Here is a 26454-nt window from a genome sequence, read left to right on the forward strand (position 1 = left end):
TGAAAGAATTAACTAACGTACATATGCATTTAAGTGAACTAGTTACTATTGTGGCTGAAACATACATTATATAAGTATTTGAACTTATTTTTTTATACTTCTAAGATGTTTGATTTTTATGTGAGTTTTGTTTTTTTGTGTGTGTTTAAGTTCTATGTTTTACAACCTAAAGTGTATGTTAAATTCTTGTCCTTATTCTTTTCTAGGGTTACTCCTAAAAGAGAAATGGGAAGCATTTGGTCTTAGACTCAACCATGCTCAACAACAGATGAAAATGACTGAAAATGCCCTATTGTTTGCATTTGTAGAGGTATTTTGGTTCAGTTATTTAGGTTAAAGGAATGTTGATTTGATACAAAATTCAGGTTTAGGCAGGCTACTATTTTGTATTATCTTTATGTTGATATTTTTAGTGCTTGGTGTTTAAGACTTAATAAACACTAATGAAATAATACTTCAGGGAGAGATTTCTGAAAAATATCCTTTATGGAAATTATAAGGTCTTGATGAGCACCATTATTCTTGAAGTTGCAGTTGAGGACAACTAGTGGACTCGGTTTCATAGTGAGGGGGAAAGGGGAGTAGATTTGGATCTATTCACTTTAAGCCTCACTGTCTATTTCAGTGAATGGGTAGTTCTGCTGTTTTCTGCCTATCACCCTGTGGGAAGGACCAACCTAAAAAATTTTCATAGCTTAAGATTTTTATTTATTTTTATTTTTTTTAAGATTTTATTTATTTATTCATGAGAGACACACAGAGAGAGGCAGAGACACAGGCAGAGGGAGAAGCAGGGAGGCTGATGTGGGACTTGATCCCGGGACCACAGGATCATGCCCTGGGCCAAAGGCAGGTGCTAAACCGCTGAGCCATGCAGGGATCCCCAGCTTAAGATTTTTAAATTCTTATTTTAAAAAATTGTTTCTGCCTTCTGAGCGTTGAACTTGCCCTTTCCCCATTTCCCTCTCCCCCATGTGTCTGACCCTGTCTTACCCATTTCGAGTTCAAGTGGTGCAGCACCTCCGAAGCGTCAGTGCACAAACCTGCTGTTGCTTTTGATTCTGGAAGGCATGTAGTTTCAACTTGTAACAAAATATTTGTAGTCTTCAATAAACTGTGGTATTTCTTTAAAAATAATAATAATAATTGTTTCTGTGACATATTTTAGACCACACCTTAAAAGGAGATGGGACTCTTGTTTGAGATAGTGTTTTGGTGAGAGAGATTACTCAATCATGTCCATCAATATGGGAAATTTGGTGATCAGAGCTTAATCTTAATAGGAATTTTTTTTAAATAACCAATTAGGATGTGAAGTGCTCTCAAAATAGGGTTTATATCTATTTCATGACTTGGCATTACACTGGAGTTCAATACCCTTGTCCTGTTTTAATGTTTTCAATTTATAGAAGATTCTGTTAGTATCATTGTGAAAACAAAAGTATAAAGTCATTTAATAATAAAACAGTTTCTGGTGTTGTATCAACAGTGGATTTTAAGATTTATATTTCAGTTCTCTTGGAAACAGAACTTGAAGAGATAAATCAATGAAGAAGAGGAAAGATTTCTTTTGATATTCTTTAGCAAATGTATAAGGCTATGTATTACAACCACTGCATTCTTTCGACTTGGTCATTTGTCTCATCTTTACATACTCATCAGCTGACCCTACATTTATTTTCAGTGGTTTTAATAACCATTTGGATACTTCTAAACATCTAAACACATTATATATTATTAGTTACCTGACTATCCATCTACTGAGATGATTTAGTTTGTTGCGTGTCTCTGTTAGGTTCATACATACTCCCTTGACCCTTCTGGACATTTAAAAATGGTAACTTGACCTTAGCTCTTGAAATCACCTGGCAGCCATTCGGCATTTAGGGTGAAAGTTCATTAAGTACAAGAAGTTTGCCCTTGTTTCTAACCCTGCTTACATAACAGGTGAGAGTATCTTTTTTGCAGTGGATTTTTAACACTTTATCTTCTTTTAGGGTACACTAGCTCAAGCTGTAAAGAAAGGAGAGTGGATCTTGTTGGATGAGATTAATCTGGCTGCTCCAGAAACATTAGAATGTCTCAGTGGTTTACTTGAAGGTTCCTCTGGCTCCCTAGTGTTGCTGGATCGAGGAGACACAGGTAGTACTTGATCTCATTGAGGTTTGACTTGATGCCAGGTCTTTGACCTCTTTAGAGTCAGATTCTTTTGGTTAGGTAGATTACATAGGTCTCCCAGTGTTCATTCCATAGTACTAATTTTCTGCCAAGTTAGGAGGCATGGGGAATGCAAAGAATAAGAATTTAAAAAAATTTTTTTAAATTATTTATTCATAGGGATCCCTGGGTGGCTCAGCGGTTTGGTGCCTGCCTTTGGCCCAGGATGCGATTCTGGAGTCCGGGGATCGAGTCCCACATCAGGCTCCTGGCATGGAGCCTGCTTCTCCCTCCTCCTGTGTCTCTGCCTCTCTCTCTCTCTGTCTATCATGAATAAATAAATAAATAAATCTTTTTAAAAAAATTATTTATTCATGAGAGAAAAAGAGAGGTAGAGGCATAGGGAAAGGCAGAGGCAGGCTACTCACTGAACAGGGAGCCCGATGTGGGACTTGATTCCAGGACCCTGGGATTATGACCCAAGCCAAAAGGAGACACTTAACCAACTGAGCCACCCAGGCGCCCAAGAATAAGAATTTGTTACTTGGTAGTATATACTGAATTGTATATATTTGAATAGGTGATATACATATAGGTGAATAGGTGATAAAACATAAATGATAATGAACAACCATACCTTAAAAGATGGTGGAAGGGGAGCATAAGATTAAGTTGTTACATATGTCTGGAAATTGGTTTCAGTGGGATTTCAGAAAAAGCAAGGATGGTTTGAACCGCCAGCACCATTCTTGCTATGTCTGAGGCAGGGCTTCCTGGCCTGAGGTTCTGTGAACTTAGTCTTCCCCGGGGCACTTGTGGCTGATCACTTGATGTTACCAGTTGAGAACTTATGCTTTTCTCTTACCAGAACCCCTGGTTCGTCATCCTGACTTCCGTTTATTTGCTTGTATGAACCCAGCAACAGACGTGGGCAAAAGAAATCTCCCACCAGGAATAAGAAACAGGTGAGGGGACATGGCCTGGTTCCTGGGGATTTTTTAAAAAATTCTCTTTATTGGTTGATAATAATAACATAACCAGTCCTCATAATAGTGCTTGAAATTTCTTGATCTCTGCTAAGAGGAATTCTTCTTTGTCATATTCTACTTTCTTTAGGTGATAGGAATATGGAGGACCCCAGAACACTGGAGAATTTTTTCACTTGTTTGTATGACACGTAATGGCTCATGGATATTGTTGAAAATAAAATTTTTTCTTCCTTCAAATAACCTTATAGCTATTAGGAAAACCTTTACATATTGATAAAACAGTATAATATATTAACAGTATAAGTACATTTTAGGAACTGAATGAATCCTCTTGGATGAGGCCAGTGATTTGTAAAAGGCCTTTTAAGTTTCAGTGTTCAGTAAACACTGACACTAACATGATACTTAGTTGTTTGGTATTTTATATATATAGCATTTGGAAAAAGATAAATGATCTTATTTTTGTTGGTGACCTTTTGTTGAATTTTGAGTATTAAAATAGTGTTAAAAATTTTTTTTTTTTTTTAAATAGTGTTAAAATTTTATTAGATTCCTCTCATTATAAGAGTAATAAAACCTTCTTAGGAAAATTTTATAAACTATAAACATTATATTTTCCTTTGCTCCAGTGACTTTATTTTTTTTATTTTATTTTATTTTTTTTATTATTATTATTTATTTATGATAGTCACAGAGAGAGAGAGAGAGGCAGAGACATAGGCAGAGGGAGAAGCAGGCTCCATGCGCCAGGAGCCCGATGTGGGATTCGATCCTGGGTCTCCAGGATCGCGCCCTGGGCCAAAGGCGGGAGCCTGCTTCCCACCCAGGGATCCCCAGTGACTTTATTTTTGAATGTGTGGGTGCATTTTGTTGTTGCTGCTGGATGTTTTTTTTTTTTTACATGTAGCTATAACACCTCTGAAAATAAGGGATAATTGTCTTATTTTTTATAATTATTTCTTACAAAGAGTATTGCGTAGAAATAATAAATTTTTGGTAACAATTACGTTATCTTATTTCACTATGGTCAGTTTATAGCTAGATGAAAGACTTTCATATTTTATATTATAAGCAATTAAAATGAGTTTACATAACTTTTTGTGTTTTGTATTTTTTTTAAAGATTTTATTTATTTATTTGAGAGAGAACAAACTGTGGGAAGGAGTAGCAGAGGGAGAGGGAAAAACAAAAAAACAGGCTTCCCACTGAGCAAGGAGCCCCCCAAGGGGCTTGACCTGGGATCATGACCAGAGCCAAAGGCCAGATACTGGCTCACTGACTGAGCCACCCAGCCACCCTTTGTGTTTTGTTTTTTTAATTGTCAGAATAGTTGTATTAACTTCCTAAAAAGTGGTTATTATGTAATAATCATTGTCTTATAGGTTCACAGAACTTTATGTAGAAGAATTGGAAAGTAAAGAAGATTTACAAATTCTTATTGTGGATTATCTGAAAGGACTGAGTGTAAATAAGACCACAGTGCAAGGGATCATCAGGTAGGTTCCGTGTGTGCCTCATCCGCAAATGCTAATTTTATGTTTGTTTGTTTGTTTGTTTATTTATTTAATGCTTCTTATTAGAGAAGGATTATCATTAAGGTTTCTATTTTAAAGTTGGAACTTTGGGATCCCTGGGTGGCGCAGCGGTTTGGCACCTGCCTTTGGCCCAGGGCGCGATCCTAGAGACCCGGGATCGAATCCCACGTCAGGCTCCCGGTGCATGGAGCCTGCTTCTCCCTCTGCCTGTGCCTCTGCCTCTCTCTCTTTCTCTCTCTCTCTCTCTCTCTCTCTCTGTGACTATCATAAATAAATTAAAAAAAAAATTAAAAAAATAAAAATAAAGTTGGAACTTTAAGAATTCCCGTGGATCTTCCTAATGAAGCCACATCGAAAGCTTAGGAATTACCACTTAACGAGAATATGTAAACAATTAGACAATGTTCTCCTAATTAGTTTTGTATTCATAGCTAGGAGTTTGCATCTCTGGAAGGTGTAAAAGGCTTGCTTGTATTTTGATCTGTCTTGATGAAATCTTATTTTGCAGTTTGCATGCTAGTGCAAACTGTTTCTGTTGTTGTTTTTATGCCATGTGGAAAGGGTACAGTCTCTTATATTAGACAGCCTGAATCCTAGTACAGGCTCTGTCAAAAACAAATTCTATCATTCTGGGCACATTACTTAGTAATTTTAATTTTGTCTGTGTCATCTAGAAAGAACATTACATTATGTAAAGTTTTTGAAATAGGATCATATTAATGTTTTGCTTTGCTTTTTGTGGTTTGTTCCCTTTTTTTTTTTTGTACAAATAATTATTGACCTTTCAATATACCGTGATTTTTCCTGTGTGCTTCTTCTCCATTACTATTATAGATTACATAGGCACTTTATTTCCCCATTGTATTAGAGTATTAGGAACACTGTGTTTGAACTCTGTATATTCTCTCTCTCTCTCTCTCTCTCTCTCTCTCTAAGGTTTATTTATGTGCTCGCTTCTGCAATACATATACTAAGATTTATTTATATTTAAAGAGAGAGCATGGGGGGAGGGGGAAGGGACAGGGAGAGGGAGAGGTCAAGCCCACTCCCCTCTGAGCACAGAGCCCAACAAGGGGCTTGATCCAGCAACCCTGTGATCATGACCTGAGCCGAAAGTAAGAGTTGAACACTTAAATGGCTAAGCTACCCAAGTGCCTCTGAACTCTGGATATTTTTACTAAGGACTTCTCCTGTCTTGCCATCTTTTTGTTAAGAACATCACCTCTCTCCTCTTTTTACCCAAAAGGAAATTGATAGATCTTTCTTTTGAAAAAGTCTTTGAGTATGTGAGAAATAGATTTAAAAGTGAATGTCTGAGAGGTTTTGATGAATGCTCTAGGAAATTGCATGTAAGCTTAACTATCTAATTCTATAAAAGTGGCTTTTGGGCCTTGTGTAGAAAATCAAAGTAACGGCAAAATGGTGAATGCTTATGAGTTAATAAAGTCATCTGAACTTTGTCTTTTTTGTAGCTTGTACACAGCTCTCCGGAAAGACTCTGGGACAAAATTGGTGGATGGAACTGGCCATAGACCTCATTACAGCCTTCGGACCCTTTGCAGGGCTCTGCGATTTGCAGCTTCCAATCCATGTGGCAACATCCAGCGCTCGCTCTATGAGGTCTTCCTGAAGTTTGTGCTTGGATGGGAGCTTGGTGGATGGGTTCATCATTGAAAGGGAGGGAGTGGTGATGCATGTGCTGGGTCTGCCTGTGCATGTGATATCCATTTAGTCAGATCAGCCCAGAACATACCAGAGTGACCCTGTCCTTATTCTACTATAATATCACATTTAAAAGTTGTTCTGGGAACCAGCACCACCCAAGAGGTTGAATTTTTTTTCTTGAAATAAGTTGGCCTGTAATTGCAGAAGGGTGTAATCAGTTTTATGCATATTTGTTTTTTTTTCTAGGGCTTTTGTTTGGGTTTCTTAACACAGCTTGACAGGGCATCACACCCAATAGTTCAGAAGCTCATTTGTCAACACATTGTCTCTGGCAATGTAAAAAGTCTGCTGAAGCAGGTATGTTTTTTGATTTTTTTGACTTCTTTAACATAAATGAAAGGCTGAATTATCAAAATTTTGGTGTTTTGTTTTTTTAAACTTGTTTCTAATTATAAAAGTAATCAGTTTGTTCCAAAAAATTAAGTTGTGTCTTAGATGGTGAAAATTCCTAGTAATCCTTCTACTCTTTAGATTTAAACCATATACCTTTCCACCTAAATTATATTTGTATTTTGTTTTTTATATATTTAAATTTTGACAGTGTATGTATAGATTTATCAAGGCAAATTCTTTCTTGTTTTTTATTTTAATTCCAGTATATTTAATATACAGTATTACATTAGTTTCAGGTATATAATATAGTGATTCAACAAATCTTTATGTATGTTACTCGTTGCTGAAGCTAAGTGTACTCTTAATTCCCTTCACTTGTTTCACCATCTCCCCCTCCTTCCCTCCCCTCCCCTTGGGTAAACCATCAATTTGTTCTCTCTTATTAAGAGTCTTTTTTTTTTGGGTTGTCTTTTTTGTTTGTTTGTTTCTTAGATTGTACATATATGTGAAATCATATGGTATTTGTCTTTTCCTGACTTCACTCAGTAAGGGCAAGTTCTAATGTATATATCTAATATACATGACTTAAAAGGAATCATCTCATAATACTGTTCTGTGGCTTCCTTTCTTAGCCTAACCATATCCTGGATATATTTTTGTGTCTGTACCATAGATCACTATGACATGGTTTCTAATGGTTGCATAGTAATTTGTTGCTTACACCATAGTTTGTGTACACATTTCCCATCTGATTGATAGTTGGCCTTTTTTTTTTTTCTTATTAAACACAGCAACCATTTCAGTTTGAGGAGGAGACTCTAGAATAACATGGGAGTGAAAGATGCTGAGAAAGTAGTTTATCAACTAACTGGCTGGTTTTTATGTTGATTCCTTGCTCTTAAGGAAGAAAGAACCTTATTAGGGACTTAGGATTACTTTGGATTCAGTATTTTTTCCTTTTTAAAATTTATACAAGTAACACATGAATGTGTACTTTTGTTAACCATAAAAACATTGAAAAAAAAAGTTAAGCTTCCTTTGATTATTATTCTAATGCCACTGTCCTTTACTTATCTTTTTTTTATGTGTTCCTCATGGTTACCCCTGATGGAGGCCTTTTTTCCCCACTGCTTCTGAGTTCAGTTGAGGAGCTCTTAAAGAAGTGCCTAGAATGGTAGTAGCTTCAAATTAGGGAACTAAATGTTTTAGAAGAGCATTTTTTCATAGCTACAAATCTGACCACTTTTGACTATTTTTGATGTATGAAAATGACAGTTTTGTTATAAATCAGTGTCATAATGCAAAAGCCCATTCCCTCAGTTCAGAACTGGTCTTGTTTTTAGGAATTTAGTTTATTTGAAGTACATGTTTTTGACAAATATTTCATCAGACTGAGAGTGAAAATTTTGGTAGGTGAGAGAAAAGAACTGAATCAGAAACTATCCAATTCAAGTTCTTTCCTCACTACCACTCACCTGGATTTAAAAACCAATACATGTCATCATTTTGTTCTCATTCCTCAAAGTACTTTTCATATTTCACCCATGGCTTTTAATGTTGAAAGAATCCAGAACAGGGCAGCATTCTTGGTGACAGCGTTTTTTCCTACCTTAGGCCCCTCTCTGAAAGAATAGGACTGTGGGTTATTTCTCTAACTTCTGTGACTTTCAGCCTATTCCAGAACCAAAAGGAGGACGACTTATCCAGGTTGAAGGATATTGGATTTCAGTGGGAGACAAGGAACCTACAATAGATGAGACCTACATTCTTACATCTTCTGTTAAGCTGAACCTGAGAGACATTGTCCGAGTGGTTTCTGCAGGGTGTGTGGACCTTTTCTCTTGCTGCTCTAAAGTTTTACCAGCATAGGCATTGATGACATTCTAGTCTTACTTTCTTAATTTTCTTTTATTTTTATTATTATTATTTTTTTTTACCTTTTTTTTAACTTAATTTTTGAATTCTTTATTGTTGTTTATTGGCTAAATGAGTAATTCCTTCTAAAATCAGTATTGTCACTCTTCTCCTGGCACAAAGCATTGTTTCTAATTGCACCTTTTGGTGGAAGCAATACAGATGCAGATTATTTTGGCCATCATTATGCTTCTTTTCCAGTATTTTGCTGATGACTACTTATCATCCATTATTTAAATGAATAACAGCTAGTCCCATTCACCATTTCTCACAAGTACTACAAGCAAGGTTGAGATTGCTTTCCTCAGTATTTTCCGAGGAACCCTTTTTACATAGAAACTTTTTAGGGCTTAAGAAACATTCCATTAGTGGCATATAGGTATATAAAAATGTTTTTTTATGGTGATAAATTCCTTTTTAATACTACTTGAATTAATTCTGGTTTTTGTCTTTTTTTTTTTCCCCCCCTTAAATTGCTTTATTGGCTGGTCTTTTAAAGAACCTATCCAGTGTTGATTCAGGGAGAGACGTCAGTTGGTAAAACAAGCCTTATCCGGTGGCTGGCTGCAGCTACTGGTAACCACTGTGTGCGTATTAACAATCATGAACACACGGATATTCAGGAGTACATTGGTTGTTATACGTCTGACTCTTCAGGGAAACTTGTGTTTAAAGAAGGTAGGACTATTATTTCATTCCATGGGTATAGGCATTCATTCTTTTAAGCACATTTCCCCATGTAAATTTCATCTCTTCCAGTTGAGGCACATGGACCTTTGCCATAAGAGCTGGTTTTTCTCTCTCTCTGATCTCCCTGGTTAAGGGAAGATGGTTATGGATCCAGCTTCTTTTGGGCCCCACTCATCTTGTCAGCTCTATTGGGACTAGCACCAAGTTCTGTAGGGTGCAATTGAACTGCTACTTAATCTCCTAGAGACTCAGAAGAATGAGATGAGCTTTGAACAGACGGAAGCTTAGAATAGATATGAGAATGTGGTGATTTATTTATTTAAGTATTTTATTTATTTATTTGACACAGAAAGCATAGGCAGAGGAGGGACAGAGGAAGAGGGAGAAGCAGGCTCCCCACTGAAAGGGAGCCCAACATGGGGCTCAATCTCAGGACCCCCAGATCATGACCTGAGCTGAAGGCAGATGCTTAATGACTGAGCCAGGTGCCCCAAGAATGTGGTGGTTGATTGATTATTTTATGTTATTTAAAGATTTTATTTATTCATGAGAAACACGGGGGGTGGGGGTGGCGGTGGGCAGAGACACAGGCAGAGAAAGAAGCAGGCTCCATGCAGGAAGCCGGATGTGGGACTCGATCCCCGGACTCCAGAATCATGCCCTGAGCCAAAGGTGGCGCTAAACTGCTGAGCCACCCAGGCTGCCCGAATGTGGTGATTTAAATGAAATTAGCCTGCAGGGGGAAAAATTGGAAATGTATTTATCAGCCTTAGCTCCCCTTCTGTGTGAAATAAAAGGATTACTTTAATTGAAAATTGTGCTTCCTTGATATTTGGCATCACAAATTATTTTTGGGCATGACTAGCTGCTGCAGGGAGTAATTTGTTTTGAAATGTAGTGGTCTAGGATTGGTTGATTTATGTAGCATTTTTAAACATATTTTAAAACTTTGGACTAATTTATGCTCTAATCCTCAGTGTTTGTTTTTTCCTAAGGTGTTCTTATTGATGCTATGAGAAAGGGCTACTGGATTATTTTAGATGAATTAAATTTGGCTCCTACTGATGTGTTAGAGGCACTGAACAGATTGCTAGATGATAATCGTGAATTGCTCATCACAGAAACACAAGAAGTTGTTAAAGCTCACCCTCGGTTCATGCTTTTTGCTACCCAGAATCCCCCAGGACTTTATGGAGGCAGAAAGGTGTGTAGCATTTCATTTGCCCATTTGTTACCTGGTCAAGTAATAGATCTTTCTTGGGTTAGACTGAGATGTTTTTATTTCTTTTGAAGGGTTTTTCTTTTTGTGGTGCAAAGGAGAGCCTCCGATTTGGAAACTGGATAAGAAGGCTTTCTTCATCATGTTTTTTTCCTGTGTGTTTCCCAGGTGCTTTCTAGAGCCTTCAGGAATCGGTTTGTGGAATTGCATTTCGATGAATTGCCTAGTTCTGAGTTGGAAACAATCTTGCATAAGCGCTGTAGTTTGCCACCCTCCTATTGTAGCAAGTTGGTTAAAGTCATGCTGGACCTTCAGGTATTTCCTCTTTCTCTCATTTAGTTTCAAATGGAATGTACTGATTAGATTTGGCGAGTAAATTTAAAATTTGATGGCCTTCTCAGTTAGCCACAGCAGTCCATCCATTTTTTTTTCACAGAGTAAGGATACTATCTTTAAAATGCACTCCATGATATCCATTTTTTGGTTTTGTAAATCAACAATTTGATATGTTACAGTTTTTCTCACGCTTATTATGGTAATAGTTCCCTCCTTGTGGATAATGTTGGAACATTTTGTTTAGATTGGAATTTGGCATTGACAAGCTACAATTTTGTTTTCTAAATGAATTTAGTCCTTGAATGGACATAACTAAAGATTGGTCTCTCCCCTGTCAACTCTGCAAAGCTACAGTTTGTTTTTTGAATATCTCATTTTATGGTGTTAAAAGTGTTAGCAGAATTAATATACTTTTATTTTCTAGAGAGCTAATAATAATTGGCAATCTTACTATGTTCCCACATTATGGGATTAATGTTTCTGCATGTTTGCCATCATTTGTATTCATAGTTTTTTTTTTTATATAGTATAGGAAAAGGAATTCCTTTTTTTCTTGGTATTATGATTTGAAATTTATATCCTCATACATGAATTTGAATATTTATCTTCAAAGGATTGCAGTCCATTTACTTTTTTCAAAAATTCATCTTAATGGGATGAATCATTTTTATAGAGCTTAAATTTGTTAAAAATTTTATATAGGTTGTAAACTGTGCTTACCATTGCCCTTTTTAATTTGTTTTGATATTTTAATAGTCCTATCGCAGAAGTTCTTCAGTGTTTGCTGGAAAACAGGGTTTCATCACCCTTCGTGATCTTTTTCGATGGGCTGAAAGGTACAGATTGGCTGAACAGACTGAGAAAGAGTATGACTGGCTACAGCATTTAGCCAATGATGGTATGCTTTTAATTGGATGCTAATTGGAGTTATGTCAGATATCAAACCTTATTAAAATAAATCTTTCCCAAATTGTGCTCAATATATACATATTAATAGGTGTTCCAGAAATAGTCATTCTGTCTCTAGTGCCAAGTGCTTTTGAAAATGGTTCTTTTCTGCAGGCCTTTGTGCTAGTTTGTTTGGGTTTCTCTCTGCTTTGGCTACATGTAAGAGTCAGATAGGAGCCTGGTGCCTGTGAGAGTTTCGGTAGGTGGTTGGTGGTGTCTTTGTAGACTATGTATCTGCAACCCACTCTTCCTAGAGAGTCATGCCTGTGCCTTTAACAGAAAACTGACAGGTTGGTCAGGTAATATCAGAATTCTGAAGGAAGGCATTTATGTCATCCGAGACTCACGATTCCTCATTTTGGTTTAATCCATGGAAAGAATTTATATGTTTCTCTATATGAAAGAAAGCATTTCAGAATCTTTGGATTTGAAAAGTGCTAATGAGTCATTAATGGAGTGGTTAATAAGGAGAGTAAATTAAACCTATGAAGGTTGTATTTTTTCTTCTTTACTGGTAGATAGATGGAGGAACATGTTTTTAAAAAAAAAAACTTCAAAGGAAACAGTTCTTAATCAAGTTATAACATATATAGTAAAGTGAATTTAGTGTTCGTTTTTTCATGTTTTATTTATTTATTTGTTTATTTATTTATTTAACATATGTATGTGCTCACATAAAACATCACCTAGGCCAAGGTTTAGAATATTTTGTAGTACCTCAAAAGATTCTATCATGACTTTTGCCAGTCTTAACCTCCCCTGGAGGTAACGTCTGCTCTGACCTCTATCACCACTGATGTTTGTCTATGCTTGAGCTTCAGCTAGTATCATGCAGTATGTACTCCTTTGGTTTGACTTCTTTGGACCCATTCTTTTTTTTTTTTTTTTTTAAGATTTTATTTATTTATTCATGAGAGACACAAAGAGGCAGATACCTAGGCAGAGAGAGAAGCATGCTCCTTGTCTAAAGCCTGATGTGGAACTTGATCCCAGGACCTTGGGATCACGACCTGGGCCCAAGGCAGATGCTCAACCACTGAGCCACCCAGGCGTCCCTCTTTTCACCCATTGTAATGTGAGGTTCAACCATACTGTTATGTGTATTAGGAATTCGTTCTTTTTATCATTACTGTGTTATAACCTGTTGTATGGAGATACTATAATATGTTTATTCATTTTCTTCTTGATAGACATTTGGGTTATTTCCACTTTTTAGCTATTATGAAAAGACCTGCTCTGAGCATTCCTCTGTAGGTCTTATGGTGCACACATGTTTACTTGAGTTTAGGTCTACCTGGAAGTCATGTTGCTAGGACATAGCCTGCATAAGGTTAGTTGCAGTAGGTTCTCCCAGTTTTCCAAGGTTGTTCTTTAGATACCCTGGCCAACAGCAGTAAATAAGAGTTGCTGTTGCTACATATTCTCAACATCCCTTGCTATTGTAACCTGACACTTGATGATTCTTTTTTTTTTTTTTTTTTTTTTTTAAGGTTTTATGCTTCTCTCAGGCCGGGTCAGGAAACAGGAGGAGATTGATGTGATTCAAGAAGTCCTTGAAAAACATTTCAAGAAAAAATTGTGTCCTCAGTCCCTCTTCTCCAGGGAAAATGTCCTAAAATTACTGAGTGAGTAGGTCAGAATATCCGGAGGAAATTAATTGAACTGTACTCCTATTAGAAGCTAAATATTTATTCTACATTTTATAGGTAAATTGTCCACTCAGGTATCCACTTTGGAATCTACATTCAGACACATTGTGTGGACTGAAAGCATGCGGAGACTGGCGATGCTGGTGGGAAGGGCGCTGGAATTTGGTGAACCAGTGTTGCTTGTTGGAGACACTGGGTAAAGTTCTGTGCTTCTGTGATAGTAACTCATGATGGTTCAGTTCAGTTGCATAGGAGTACTTGAGTTATCTGTGAGGGATTATCAGGAATGCGATCTTTTTTTTTTTCTTTTCCTTTTCTCCCTGTTTTTATTTTTGGAAAGAGCATGTAAGAGATATTGTTTATTTTCCTCTTCTTTCAGAAGAGGATAGAAAAGAATGATTTTGTACATTTTTATCAGTGCAGCTGTTTTTTCTTTGTAATTCTTTTATTTTTTATTTTATTAAAAAAATTTTTTTAAAAATTTATTTATGATAGTCACACACACAGAGAGAGAGAGAGAGAGAGGCAGAGACACAGGCAGAGGGAGAAGCAGGCTCCATCCATGCACCGGGAGCCCGACGTGGGACTTGATTCCGGGTCTCCAGGATCGCGCCCTGGGCCAAAGGCAGGCGCCAAACCGCTGCGCCACCCAGGGATCCCTGTAATTCTTTTAAATAGTGACATTCATTTATATATCTATAGAGAACAGCAGATGAGCTACTCTCTCCTGAAAGTCTGTAAGGATTAGATTTCTTTCTCATCCTTTGGTGGTTTTGGTAGAAGTAGGAAAGGATAGAATTCAGGCAGTGTGTGCTTTTTTGGATAAGAAACACTATAGGGTGCTGATGTTTGGGGGAAGGATGTCCTAAGCCCAGGGTGCAGAGGTTCTATGTTGGCCAACATCATCTGCTGCCGCCGTGAGGCCCTCACCAGAGCTCCCCTCTTGCTGACTAGTGTGTTTGTGGGTGTATATTTGGAATTTTTGGTCCTTGTTAATCTGGTATGTATCTCTTTAACAGGTGTGGGAAAACTACTATCTGTCAGGTGTTTGCCAGCTTGTCAAATCAGAAACTATACTCTGTCAACTGCCACTTACACATGGAGACATCGGATTTCCTGGGGGGGCTACGGCCAGTGAGACAGATGTCAAAGGACAAGGTTTGTTCAATGGTGAATGATGATGTGTTCATTGATTTGAAGAATTACTCTTGGCTCTGTGCATGAGTCAGCTGTGGAATTTGTTCATGGTGAGGTTTTGATTCCAGGTTTGGTATATATCTTTAGGTTTTTCATTTTTCTACAAAGGGCTTTCATAGCATCCTGTTGTGCAGGTTTTATTCCTTGTTCTTAGACCCTTACTTTCTGCAGAATGATTACTTAACTCCAGTAGATACCAGCTAGCTACATGTGTATTTTCTTGTGGAGCCAACTGCTCTTTAGTTTCACACCTTCTTTTCCCAATTGTAGGAAGAAATTGATACATCAAGACTTTTTGAGTGGCATGATGGTCCTCTAGTTTTGGCCATGAAGGAAGATGGCTTTTTTCTCTTGGATGAGATCTCACTGGCTGATGACTCTGTCCTGGAAAGACTCAATAGGTATATGTATAAGAGGTTTGCCCTGTGTGTGATGTTTTCATTGGTCTGGTTATTTTTTAATTATTTAAGTAATGAAAAAATTTAAAGTTCCCTTGTAGTTAACATAAAGCATATTAGTTTCAGATTACAGTATAGTGATTCAACAATTCTATACATTAAGCAGTGCTCATCATGATATGTCTACTCTTAATCCACTTCATCTGTTTTATTCATCCTCCTACCTACCTCTCCTCTGGTAACTATCAGTTTTTTCTCTATAATTAAGAGTCTGTTTCTTGATTTGTCTCCTTTTTTTTCTATGTTCATTTGTTTTGTTTCTTAAATTCCACGTATGACTGAAATCATATGGTATTTGTCTTTCGTTGACTGACTTATTTCACTTAGCATTGTACAGTCTAGCTCTATCCATATTGTTGCAAATGTCAAGATTTCATTCCTTTTTATGGCTAAGTAATGTTCCACTGTGTGTGTGTGTGTGTGTGTGTGTGTGTGTGTGTGTGTGTGAGAGAGAGAGAGAGAGAGAGAGATATTCTCTATCCATTCATCTATTGATGGATATTTGGGCTGCTTCTATTATTTGACTGTTGTAAATAATGCAATAAACATATCCTTTTGAATCGGTGTTTTCATATTTTTTGGATAAATACTCAGTAGTGGAATTACTGGATCATACGGTACTTCTGTTTTTAATTTTTTGATACTTGTCTATACTGCTTACTGGTCTTGTTTTATAGTAAAGTTCTTCATAGATACATAGTAAATGTTTGAAAATGATGATGAGTTACTGTTTTTTTGTTTGTTTTTTGGCTTTAGCACGCAGGGTCCTTTAAGAGGCTTAGGTTTTCTGTTTTACTGTCAATAATCAAAAAGGTGGGACTGTGGAATGGCAGGGCTAAAACAAATGAGGCGAAGTTAAAACTCTTTATTAAGGCAAATAATGTCACTTTGTCTAAATTCTTCGAAGAATTAGAATTATAGATTATATATGGCTGTACGACCTCAAAATCTCAGACCAATATGAATTTTTTTGATATATACCTATTTTTCTTCTTTGAAGTTTAATTTACTTTTTTTTTTTTAAGATTTTATTTACTTATTCATGACACACACACACACACACACACACACCACACAGAGAGGCAGAGACACAGGCAGAGGGAGAAGCAGGCTCCATGCAGGGAGCATGATGTGGGACTTGATTCGGGGTCTCCAGGATCACGCCCTGGGCTGGAGGCAGATGCGCAACCACTGAGCCACCTGGGCGTCCCTGAAGTTTAATTTACATACCATAAAATGTATCCATTTCAAATGTATAATTATATATGTTTTGGTAAATTTACTGATTTTTGCACCACAATCCAGTTTTACATTTTCACCATATCAGTAGTATCCCTTCTGCCTTTTCATAGTATATTTCTGATGCCACCTACTGCACCAGGCAATTACTAATTTACTTTCTGTAAAAAAAAGAAACATTTGTCTTTTCAGCACTTTGTGTATAAATGGCCTCTTCTCTTGCTTTGCATTGTTTTGATGTTCATCCATGTTAATAGCCTATGTTAATAGTTTGTTCTTTTTTATTTCTGAGAGTATTCCATTGTATAGATATGCCATATTTTTTTTATTCATTCACTTGACAGTATTTGGGTTATTTCTACTCATGAATAATGCTGCCATGGATATTTGATTACAAGACACATTCATTTTTAAACCAGATGTCTTAATGGGGCATAAGTGGGTAAAGGGATTTTTTTTTCTTTTTGATCAGAAATATTGTTCCATTACACAGGAATTGGGATAATGAGTCATTTTAAAATTTGTGCTAGGAAAGTGTTAACTAAAATAGCTCAGGAGAGGAGATAACTTCTTTCCTTTTTAAAAGAATTTGAAGGCCACAAAATAGGAAGGTTATGTAAGCCTTTTCTAATCTTATATTCTTCAATTTTTCTGTCTTTTAGTGTCCTTGAAGTGGAAAAGTCCCTGGTATTAGCTGAAAAGGGCAGTGTAGAGGACAAGGATAATGAGGTAGAGCTCTTGACTGCTGGGAAAAAATTCCGTATCTTAGCAACCATGAACCCTGGGGGCGACTTTGGAAAAAAAGAGGTAAAATTGTGTTCCTGAAGCATAATTTTTTTTTTTCCAGTTTTTGACCTCAGCTCATTGGCAGCTGTAAATATAGCATGAAAAATGCATTTGGAATTTTATATTGGGAAAAAATTTAAAACCTAGAAAGATATTTTAGAATTATTACAAGTTTCAGAAGTTCTGACATAATTGTTTCCTTATTATCTCTGTGTGCGTAACTGAAATTTCATTGTTTCAGTCATTTTCCCCAGCTTTTTACATATGTTACTATAACAAATCCTCACAATAACTATGTGTGAGTTATTTTCTTACTTTCATGGATGAGAAAAGTTGAAACTAAAATTTAATCTTAAATTGATTTTTGTTAAACACTTAAACACAAGTGTGGCTTTGAGTGTTTTAAAGTGACAAAAATGTTGCAGCCTGGAATCTCTTCTGGTTTTGCAGGTGGTGCGTATCTCTTCTCTCCAGATGTTATGTGGGCTACTCTCATATTATTTGTAAAGGAAAGGGTGGAGAACAGCATTCTGTACAGAGGGTGGGGTGGTGTTAGGATTCAGCCCAGATCCAATACCCTAAACACCATGTTGAAGCCTCTCAGTGGAGAAGTTTGCATTGTGTGTGGGATCCTGGTCTGTTAGGAAAATGTTGATGTGGTGACAGGCCAGGGATGATGAGAAAAAACAGGGTTTGATTGTGAATGAAAGTGATTAAAATTCTTGGCAACTTGATAGGTGCCCCTGAAATGTGAATATGATATTTGGGGCTTGATTTTCCCGTAGCATAATAAGAAAGATTATCAGTATGCTTTTTGAATGTTCTGAAGAGAAGAAATAATAGGAAGAAATACAGCATATCTTCAAACCTTACTTGGAAACTGGTTCTTTGGCAAATGGAAATAGCATAGAAAGATCTGAGTTCAAGTTTGTGTGTGTTAGGATTAGTTTAAATTAGGATAGTTTGTTTTTTTTAGGTGAAAGTAGGCAATCTTTTTCTAAGGGAAAGTTCTTTTTTGTTTCTGTATGCCTAGCAGGCAGAGTGAGTTAGGATGCTGAAGACCAATGGCACTGCTTATATAGGATGGCAACAAGGAACACTCCCACATTCACTGGGTCTTCACTGAGCTGCACCTGAGTATAGGCATTGCTCCTAGTCCTGCTGCAGTAAGCCAGGTAGAATGATGGAGTTTATCAAGTCAAAGGAAAGCAATGATAAGCTAATAGTTCAATGGATATGTGGCATTGTAAACTCTTGTTTATAGGAGTTAATTGATGTAGGGAAAGGGAAAGAAGGGTTAGAGGAATCCATTTTGAGGGCAAAGGCCATAAAACTGGAAGGACTAACAATTCTTTGTTATACAAGACATAAAATATGTACTTCCTTAATAATTTCACTGTCCCCCTTTGAGCCACATAAAAGAAGTTTTCTCTTTCTACTTCAGACAGCTCTCCTCTGTGGGATAATAGCTTTTATTTTCTTTAAAGCATTAATTATATAACTGAAGGTAAAGGAAGAGCCTTTGTTTAGGGGAAAGTGTTCAGGTTTGGGGGTTACCCAGTGGGGCTGGAATTCAACTTGCAGCACTTATTCTATATGACCTTGAAGTTCTGTACTATGCATATAAACAAAGTGATGAGGGGGCACCTGGGTGGCTCGGTGGTTGAGTATCTGCCTCTGGTTCAGGTGTGATCCCAGGGCCCTGGGATCGAGTCCTGCATCAGGCTCCCCACAGGGAATCTGCTTCTTCCTTTGTCTGTGTCTCTTCCTCCCTGTGTCTCTCATGAATAAATAAATAAAATCTTAAAAAAGAAAGTAATGGGAATATTGTCTTGGAGGGTGTGGTGGAGATAGATGGCCTGTGGAAGGAGTCAGGATAAAAGGTCTTTAATAAATTGTACCTAGTAGTAGAGGTAATAAAAGAAGCATCTGGTATTTGTTTGTTAGACTCATCAGCTAATACTCCTTCAAAGGATTTGTTTTCTAGTTTTCCTCATAGGTATTACATTCACATTGAAATTTTTGTTTCTTGTAGCTGTCTCCTGCCTTAAGAAACCGGTTTACAGAAATATGGTGCCCACAAAGCACAAATCGTGAAGATTTAATTCAGATTATCAGACATAATCTTCGTCCAGGATTGTCTCTGGGCAGAATAGATCATAAAGGTGAGATCTTTCAGGTAGCAAATGTAATTCGCAAACTTCTGAAGCTAATAGAAATTAGAAATCATGCTTTAGAAAATAGGACTAGGTCTAAGATTTCATTTAATTAAAATCAGAAATAATACCAAAATTCTTTTTAAAAATCTATGTTAAAGCTTTATTTATTTTTAAAGATGTATGTTTAAGAGAAAGAGCAGGTGTGGTGGGGCTGGGGGTAGAGGGAGAGCGAGAAAGAAAATCCTAAGCAGACTCCCTGCTCAGTGCAGAGCCCAATGCAGGGCTTAGTCCCATGACCCTAAAATCATGACCCAAGCAGAAATCAGGAGTCTGATGCTCAATTGACTGAACCACCCAGGCATTCCTGTCATCAACTAATTTATTATAAACTTTATTTAAAAATTTCCTGGGTGGCTTGCTCTCTCTTCCCCCCCTCCCCCACTTGCTCGCTCTCTTCAAGAAAAAAAATAAATTTTCTTTTCATTATAAAAATTTTCAAACATAAGGAAATAGAAAATTAGTATTAAAAATGAAACTTCTGTATACCTAAAATCTAAATTTAGCAAATTTTAAGATGGGATGAGCACTGGGTATTATATGTTGGCAAATTGAATTTAAATAATAAAAAAGGATCCCTAGTAAGGATCAAAACATTTTTTATATGGTTCTTTTATTGAGCCTAGATTACTTTGATGTATTATTACATGCGTGTTTTTTTTTATTGAGGTATAATCAATATGCAATATCCTGAGTTTCCAGGTGTACATGATTCATTATTTGTATCTATTGAGAAATGATCACAATAAATCTAACATTCATCATGATGTATATATATATTTATCTTAACATATTGAAGAACTAAATTTAGAATCCAGTTCTGGTTTCAAACCTTAATAGTTTTTTGGATCATTTCCTCTCTCTCTCTCTCTCTCTCTCTCTCTCTCTCTCTCTCTCTTTCTTTAAATCTCTCATTCTTAAAGAAGATAAAAGGATATTTACTTCTTTGAGTTCTAAATTCACCTGGACTTAAAGAAATGAAGCTTCCTGGGCCTTGTACCTACAGTTTCTGATTCAGTCAGTCTGGAGTGGGGCTGGAGAATTTGCCTTTCTAATAATTTTTTAGGTGATACCAATAATGTTGGTCCAAGGCCCATACTCAGAAATTCTGACTTACCTTGGTTGTGTGCTGTTTGCAGTCCTGCACTTATTGTGAGAATTCTGGTAAAATGGTTTATGTTTTGGCTCTGTATTGGGGCCAGATCCCCCTAGGACTTAGTAGCCTCTGTATGTTTTATTGGGCTCTGTACTCTTCTTATAAGTTATTTGGATTGTGATAAGAATGGCAGAGAATGTAGCTGCCATTACACTGCCACATTTGCTCCATCACCAGTGGCCTTCATGCTTAACAGAGTGAGCATTTCCTCTATAGGGCAGTTGCCATTGGAGCTCCTAGGACTTGACTCTGAGCCTCACTGCTTTTACTTAGAGAGCCTGTTTAGTCTAAGCTTTGTAGGCTATATGGCAGCAACTTCTTTGAGGGAAGCATTAGAGATCCTGAAGGAGCAAGGAGAATAAGGGAGAAAGAAGTGGCTTAATTTTTATCATCTGGAAATCGATCGGATTGGCATAGTATAAAAATGTTTTTTTAAAAAAAGAAACTAAAGCTTTTATTTCCAGATTTTCTTTTAAAGATTGTAAGATTTAATGAATCTAATATATCAGCTGATTATGAATTCTAAATTGAATTCTGATCCTATTCAGAATACTTAAGATATATTTAGTGCATTGTCTTAATCAAAATAAATACTACTGAGTTCTAACTTTCTCTAGGAATTTTTTGTGTTCTCGAATCTCTATAGTAATTTTATCTCTACATCTACAATATGAACAAAACAGAAAAGATTCTATGAAACTGATGTTTTTTTTTTTTTTATAATAATAACCTCTGAAAGGCATGTGGGCTTTTTTACATCTCCTACTCTTATGACCAGTACTTCTGAAGACATTATATTTTTGTTAAAATCATGTATTGTTTAGAATTATTTCTTTGAGTAGTATTTCTGAAAGTGGAAATAAATTCATGGCCTTCATTGGTTATGGCCAAATTGCTTTCCAGAAGGATGGTCCCATTCGTAGTGCTACCAGCAACTTAGTAAATGTGCCTTCTTGGCATAGTCCTTCCAACATGGAGTTTTCTTTGTTTGTAATATTATGAAATCCATTGTTTTATTCTTGTTACTTTAATGGATAGTCTAAAATTTCATTTTCTTTAATTATTAGTGATGAGCATTCTGCATGATGTACTTTTTAATAAATACCAATCATTTTATTTTTATTTGTTTAAGTAATCTCTACATCCTATATTGGAGCTCAAATCCGAGACCCTGAGATCAAGAGTCACATATTTTGCAGACTGAGCCAGCCATGCACCCCAATCATTTTACATACTAGTATTATTTATTACATTTAGCACATAGATTCCTTTTTTGTTACCTTTTAATATTTGTTATAAAAAATACATGTATGAACCCAACCACCTTGCCTGATGGTTTTCTAACAGTCAAGGTCTAATTATCCTCTGACAGTGGCTAAAGTTGTCCATTAAGTCCTTGATTTACTTCAAACTTATTCCACTCTGAAATGTAGATCCAAGTACTCATGTTTGTTGGTTTGTTTTTCAAGTACTCATGTTTAATACCTAGTTGCTAAAACAGCATTTAGTTTCTTTCCTCATTGTGACTGGATTTTTTTCCCTTGAGCTGTCATTTTAAGTTCTTTTTAGAGATTAATGGATTTTTTTTTGGTAATATTTTTCTTCTAAAGAAACTTTAGTTTTCTTCTAAGTGATTCACAGTGTAGCCTTAAAGCCTTTCGCTAAATGATCCAATTTTATTAATAGCAGTGCTGATTATTCCTTATAGTATTTTCTTTTTTTGTTTTTGTTTTTTGTTTGTTTGTTTTTGGGTTTTTTTGTATTTTCTTTTTTTAAAAAACATTCTTTGAAAAAAAATAAAACATTCTTTGGTATCATGCTTTTTAGATAAACGTTTAGTATTAACCTCAGGAGTTACATAAAGTGCTTTATTAAACTTAATTATTTCTAATGCATATTACTTTTTTTTTTTTTTTTTTTTTTATTGATAAGCAACACAGAGAGGCAGAGACACAGGCAGAGGAGAAGCAGGCCCCATGCAGGGAGCCTGATGTGGGACTCGGTCTCGGGACTCCAGGATCATGCCCTGGGCTGAAGGCAGACGCTCAACTGCTGAGCTACCCAGGTGTCCCCTAATCTGTATTACTTAAGAAGTATTTTGTTTCCAAATACTTTACAATATGAAATTGTGATAATTAGAATAAATCATGAAACAAAATTTAGGAAACAAAATTTGTGAATCCTCTAATTTGCTGAATTCTGATGGATGTATTAATTCAGTAAAACAAAGCTGAACTAAATGCCACTGAAGGGATGCCTGAATGGCACAGTCGTTTAAGCATCTGCGTTCAGCTCATGATCCCAGGGTCCTGGGATCAAATTCCACATGGGGTCCCCTTCTCCCTCTGCCCCTCCCCCTGATCTTCCTCTTTCTGTCTCTCTCTCTCTCTCTCTCACACACACACAGACACGCGCTCTCTCTCTCTTGAATAAATAAATAAATCGTTTTAAAAAATGCCATTGCAAATATAGCATCTCCGTTCCAGTGAATCAGTTTAAAATAAAATAAAATTTATATATTTTCTAAAATCATTGTACCTTAACTTCAGAATTGTATTTGAACATGAACCAAATGAATACTTTTCTTTGAGTGGTTTTCAGGATTGCTTCTTAGGCTGTAATTCTTAAGATGTGATATACTATACATGAACCTCTTGGGACTGTAATAAAAACTATGGACTTCACACACACACACACACACACACACACACACCTCTCCCCTTAGAAAAAGCAGTAATGTACTTTCATAAAAATTTGCATATAATCTTACGGAGCACAGACCTCTTGTAGGCTATCTCTGGGGCCTATATTACAAAACCCTATTAGGAGTGTTTGATGCAACTACTTCTAAGCAACTGCTTTTGCCTCTTTGTATTTTAGGGGCTGACATAGCTGAGGTGATGCTGGATTTCATTTATTGGCTGACCCATCAGGAATTTGGCCGAAGATGTGTGGTCAGTATCAGAGATATCCTGTCCTGGGTTAATTTCATGAACACAATGGAGGAGGAAGCTGCTTTGAAAAGGCCAGAGACCATCTCCACTGTGACGTCTTTTGTCCATGCTGCATGCCTGGTGTACATAGATGGAATAGGTTCAGGTATGTTGTCTGTTAAATGGTGTGGGGACAAAGGGATTAGGGTAGAGGAGAGTATGAAATGGAGCAAGCCAGATCTCTGACCTCTGACCCAGATATGTTAAAAAATTAGTCACTCTAACGTTTCCAAGACCAAGAATGGATTTTCTTTTCTTTCTGTTTTTGAGAGATGTTCAATATGAAAGATAGGCTGCAACTTCTCATTGCTTTTAGGCCAGGAACTTGGTAAACATGAAATGATGATTAGAGTAAAAAGAAGACTTGGAAATGCTCTTGCTCCTGAAGGACTGGATAATTCTTTCTCCCCCCCCCCCCTTTTTTTTTATATTTAAATTCAATTAAAATATATTATTAGTTTCAGAGGTAGAGGTCAGTGATTCATCAGTCATTTATAATATCAGGGCTTATTACATCACATGCCTTCCTTAATAGGACTGCATAATTCTTTTTTTTTTTTTTTTAGATTTTATTTATTTGACAGAGTAAGGGAACAAGCACACAAGCAGGGGAAGCGGCAGTCAGAGGGAGAGGGAGAAGCATGCTCCCTGTTCCAGATGCAGGGCTTGATCCCAGGATCCTGGGTTCACGACCGGAGTTGAAGGCAAATGTGTAACTGGCTGAGCCACCCAGGCACCCAGGACTGGATATTCTTAACATGAATCGTCATTTATAGTTAATGGCCTGGATCTTTTAGTTTGTTTTTAAGTTTACCATAATTTCATAAAATTCAGTGTTTTTCTGTTTTTTCAGCAGTGAAGATTAGAGATTAAACCCAAAATGAGGGGGATCCCTGGGTGGCGCAGCGGTTTGGCGCCTGCCTTTGGCCCAGGGCGCGATCCTGGAGACCCGGGATCGAATCCCACATCGGGCTCCCGGTGCATGGAGCCTGCTTCTTCCTCTGCCTGTGTCTCTGCCTCTCTCTCTCTCTCTCTGTGACTATCATAAATAAATAAAAATTAAAAAAAAAAAAATAAACCCAAAATGATCAGCAGTACCACATTAGTTACTCCTGCCTTCCAGGCTGATTCATCATGGAGTGCATGGGTGCTTTACTGAATAAGCTGCTGCTGATCTGTAAATTGAAGGGATAAGGGATCCAGACTTTTTGCCTTTGGATTGTTTACACTAGCAGTTGTATTTTGGGTGTACTTCTGCTTGGGCCTCATTTCTCTGTGAAAGTGCTCAAGAGCTCTTGATTAGTAGTTGGAAAGCGTGGTGTCATGTCATGTCATGTTTGATGGACTGATCCATTATCTTTTAGGGGTAACTTCCTCAGGGTTTGGTACGGCTCTCTTGGCTCGCAAAGAATGTCTGAAATTCCTTATCAAGAAACTTTCCAAGATAGTGCGACTTACAGAGTGTCAGAAAAATGAATTGAAGATTTATGACAGACTTAAAGCCAAAGAATTTACTGGAATAGATAACCTTTGGGGAATTCATCCATTTTTTATACCAAGGGGTAAGAATAATTTTGAATAAATGAAGATTCTCTTCTTGTAGATCATAGGTACTTGACTTTTATTGTGACTTTTAGTGTATCATGTTCATGATTATTTCTAAACTGGTTATCTGAATTAGAATCTGACTTGACATAACCAACCATAATTTCATGAATAATTAAAAATACATAACTGACATATAAAAAGTAGGAGAAAGTATAGTCTTTAGTCTATGAATAGATTGTCACGTTAAAAATTCATTTTTTATTTGATGCTTAAGACAAGAGCTTTCCTATAGTGATAATTCAGCCCATAATGTATCACCTATAGATGCTCATCAGTGCTTACCAAGATAGTTTAGTGAACTCTTGCGGGTGGGAATTGTGTCTCTTGTCTTGTCTCTGACACCTGAGATGTAGTCCAGCAGTCCTAGGCATTCAGAAAATGTCTTTTGATTGAGTAAATGGATATAAATGAATGAATGATAAATCGGAAACTCAGGTGGGTTTCAGTTCTAATCCTTGTTCTCATTCTTACTAGGTTGCTTCTACCAAATATTTAAATGAGATAGATTAGCTATCTTCTAAGGCACTAATAATTTGTTAGACTGTTACTTCTCTAGCAGGGTCATTTGTTTCTTGTTCCTTCTTCTCTCCGTACATTAATAATCGTTGAGTGTCTGAAATGCTGAGAGGAACACTGGCAGTTACTGGGGGTTCAGTAGTGAACGAAACCAGTCAGGTTCTTGGCCTAATGGAATATTGCCCTTTTCTCTTTCCCTCTTAAGTAGTGCTCTCCTTTCCTGATGGTGCATCCATGATCTTATTTCCCTATATCACCATCATAGTATTTGGTACTCTCATATAGGAGCTGTATGATAGTGACCTGGGACTGGGGTGGTCCTTGTTTCTGCTTCCATAGCTGAGATCATGGATGTTTTCCTAGCCCTCCAAACTGTTATATGAGAAGTTTCTTCTAAGAGACACAATGACATAAATGTTAATCCGTATAAAACTATTATTAATCTGTAATTCAGCTAGGTTATGGGTTAAAGATACATCCTGAATTGTCCTCAAGACCTAAAAACCTTGGATAAAATTATTTATTTGGAACCATGTGGCCTATACACCTAGCTTACACTAGCTTAGACTTTTAGGAAAATACTTATTTGTAAAGGTAAATTGTACAAGTACATATAGTAATTCCAGATGTAGGTTGTGAAAGGAAAAATGTGTGCTTGCAAGTAGACCTATGTAAGTACATATATGTGTAATTATAAGTGCAGGAGGGATCATAGTAGTAGGCACAATTGAAGAACGTTATGTTGCTGGCTATTTCTTTAAAGCATTTTATGGACCTAGAAGTGGGGAAA

The 26454-nt window shown here is 36.7% G+C and overlaps 1 protein-coding gene across 4 annotated transcripts in view; it reads left to right on the plus strand.

Moving 5' to 3' along the window:
- The window catches only part of MDN1 (midasin AAA ATPase 1), a 162419-nt gene that overhangs the window by 55366 nt on the left and 80599 nt on the right, over window positions 1-26454 (plus strand). For all 4 annotated transcript variants that reach the window (XM_041757895.1, XM_041757899.1, XM_041757912.1 and 1 more), the window contains 19 exons: window positions 207-310; window positions 1998-2142; window positions 3026-3122; window positions 4529-4642; window positions 6154-6301; window positions 6593-6703; window positions 8411-8562; window positions 9153-9331; window positions 10339-10547; window positions 10731-10877; window positions 11655-11796; window positions 13337-13471; window positions 13553-13691; window positions 14515-14653; window positions 14963-15093; window positions 17052-17196; window positions 19211-19340; window positions 23428-23646; window positions 24905-25102. In XM_041757895.1, coding sequence (XP_041613829.1) covers window positions 207-310; window positions 1998-2142; window positions 3026-3122; window positions 4529-4642; window positions 6154-6301; window positions 6593-6703; window positions 8411-8562; window positions 9153-9331; window positions 10339-10547; window positions 10731-10877; window positions 11655-11796; window positions 13337-13471; window positions 13553-13691; window positions 14515-14653; window positions 14963-15093; window positions 17052-17196; window positions 19211-19340; window positions 23428-23646; window positions 24905-25102 — 2784 coding nt within the window. The remainder of the gene's footprint in view (window positions 1-206; window positions 311-1997; window positions 2143-3025; window positions 3123-4528; window positions 4643-6153; window positions 6302-6592; window positions 6704-8410; window positions 8563-9152; window positions 9332-10338; window positions 10548-10730; window positions 10878-11654; window positions 11797-13336; window positions 13472-13552; window positions 13692-14514; window positions 14654-14962; window positions 15094-17051; window positions 17197-19210; window positions 19341-23427; window positions 23647-24904; window positions 25103-26454) is intronic.

The sequence above is a fragment of the Vulpes lagopus genome, chromosome 1, assembly GCF_018345385.1.
Source record: "Vulpes lagopus strain Blue_001 chromosome 1, ASM1834538v1, whole genome shotgun sequence".
Taxonomy (NCBI): Eukaryota; Metazoa; Chordata; class Mammalia; order Carnivora; family Canidae; genus Vulpes; species Vulpes lagopus.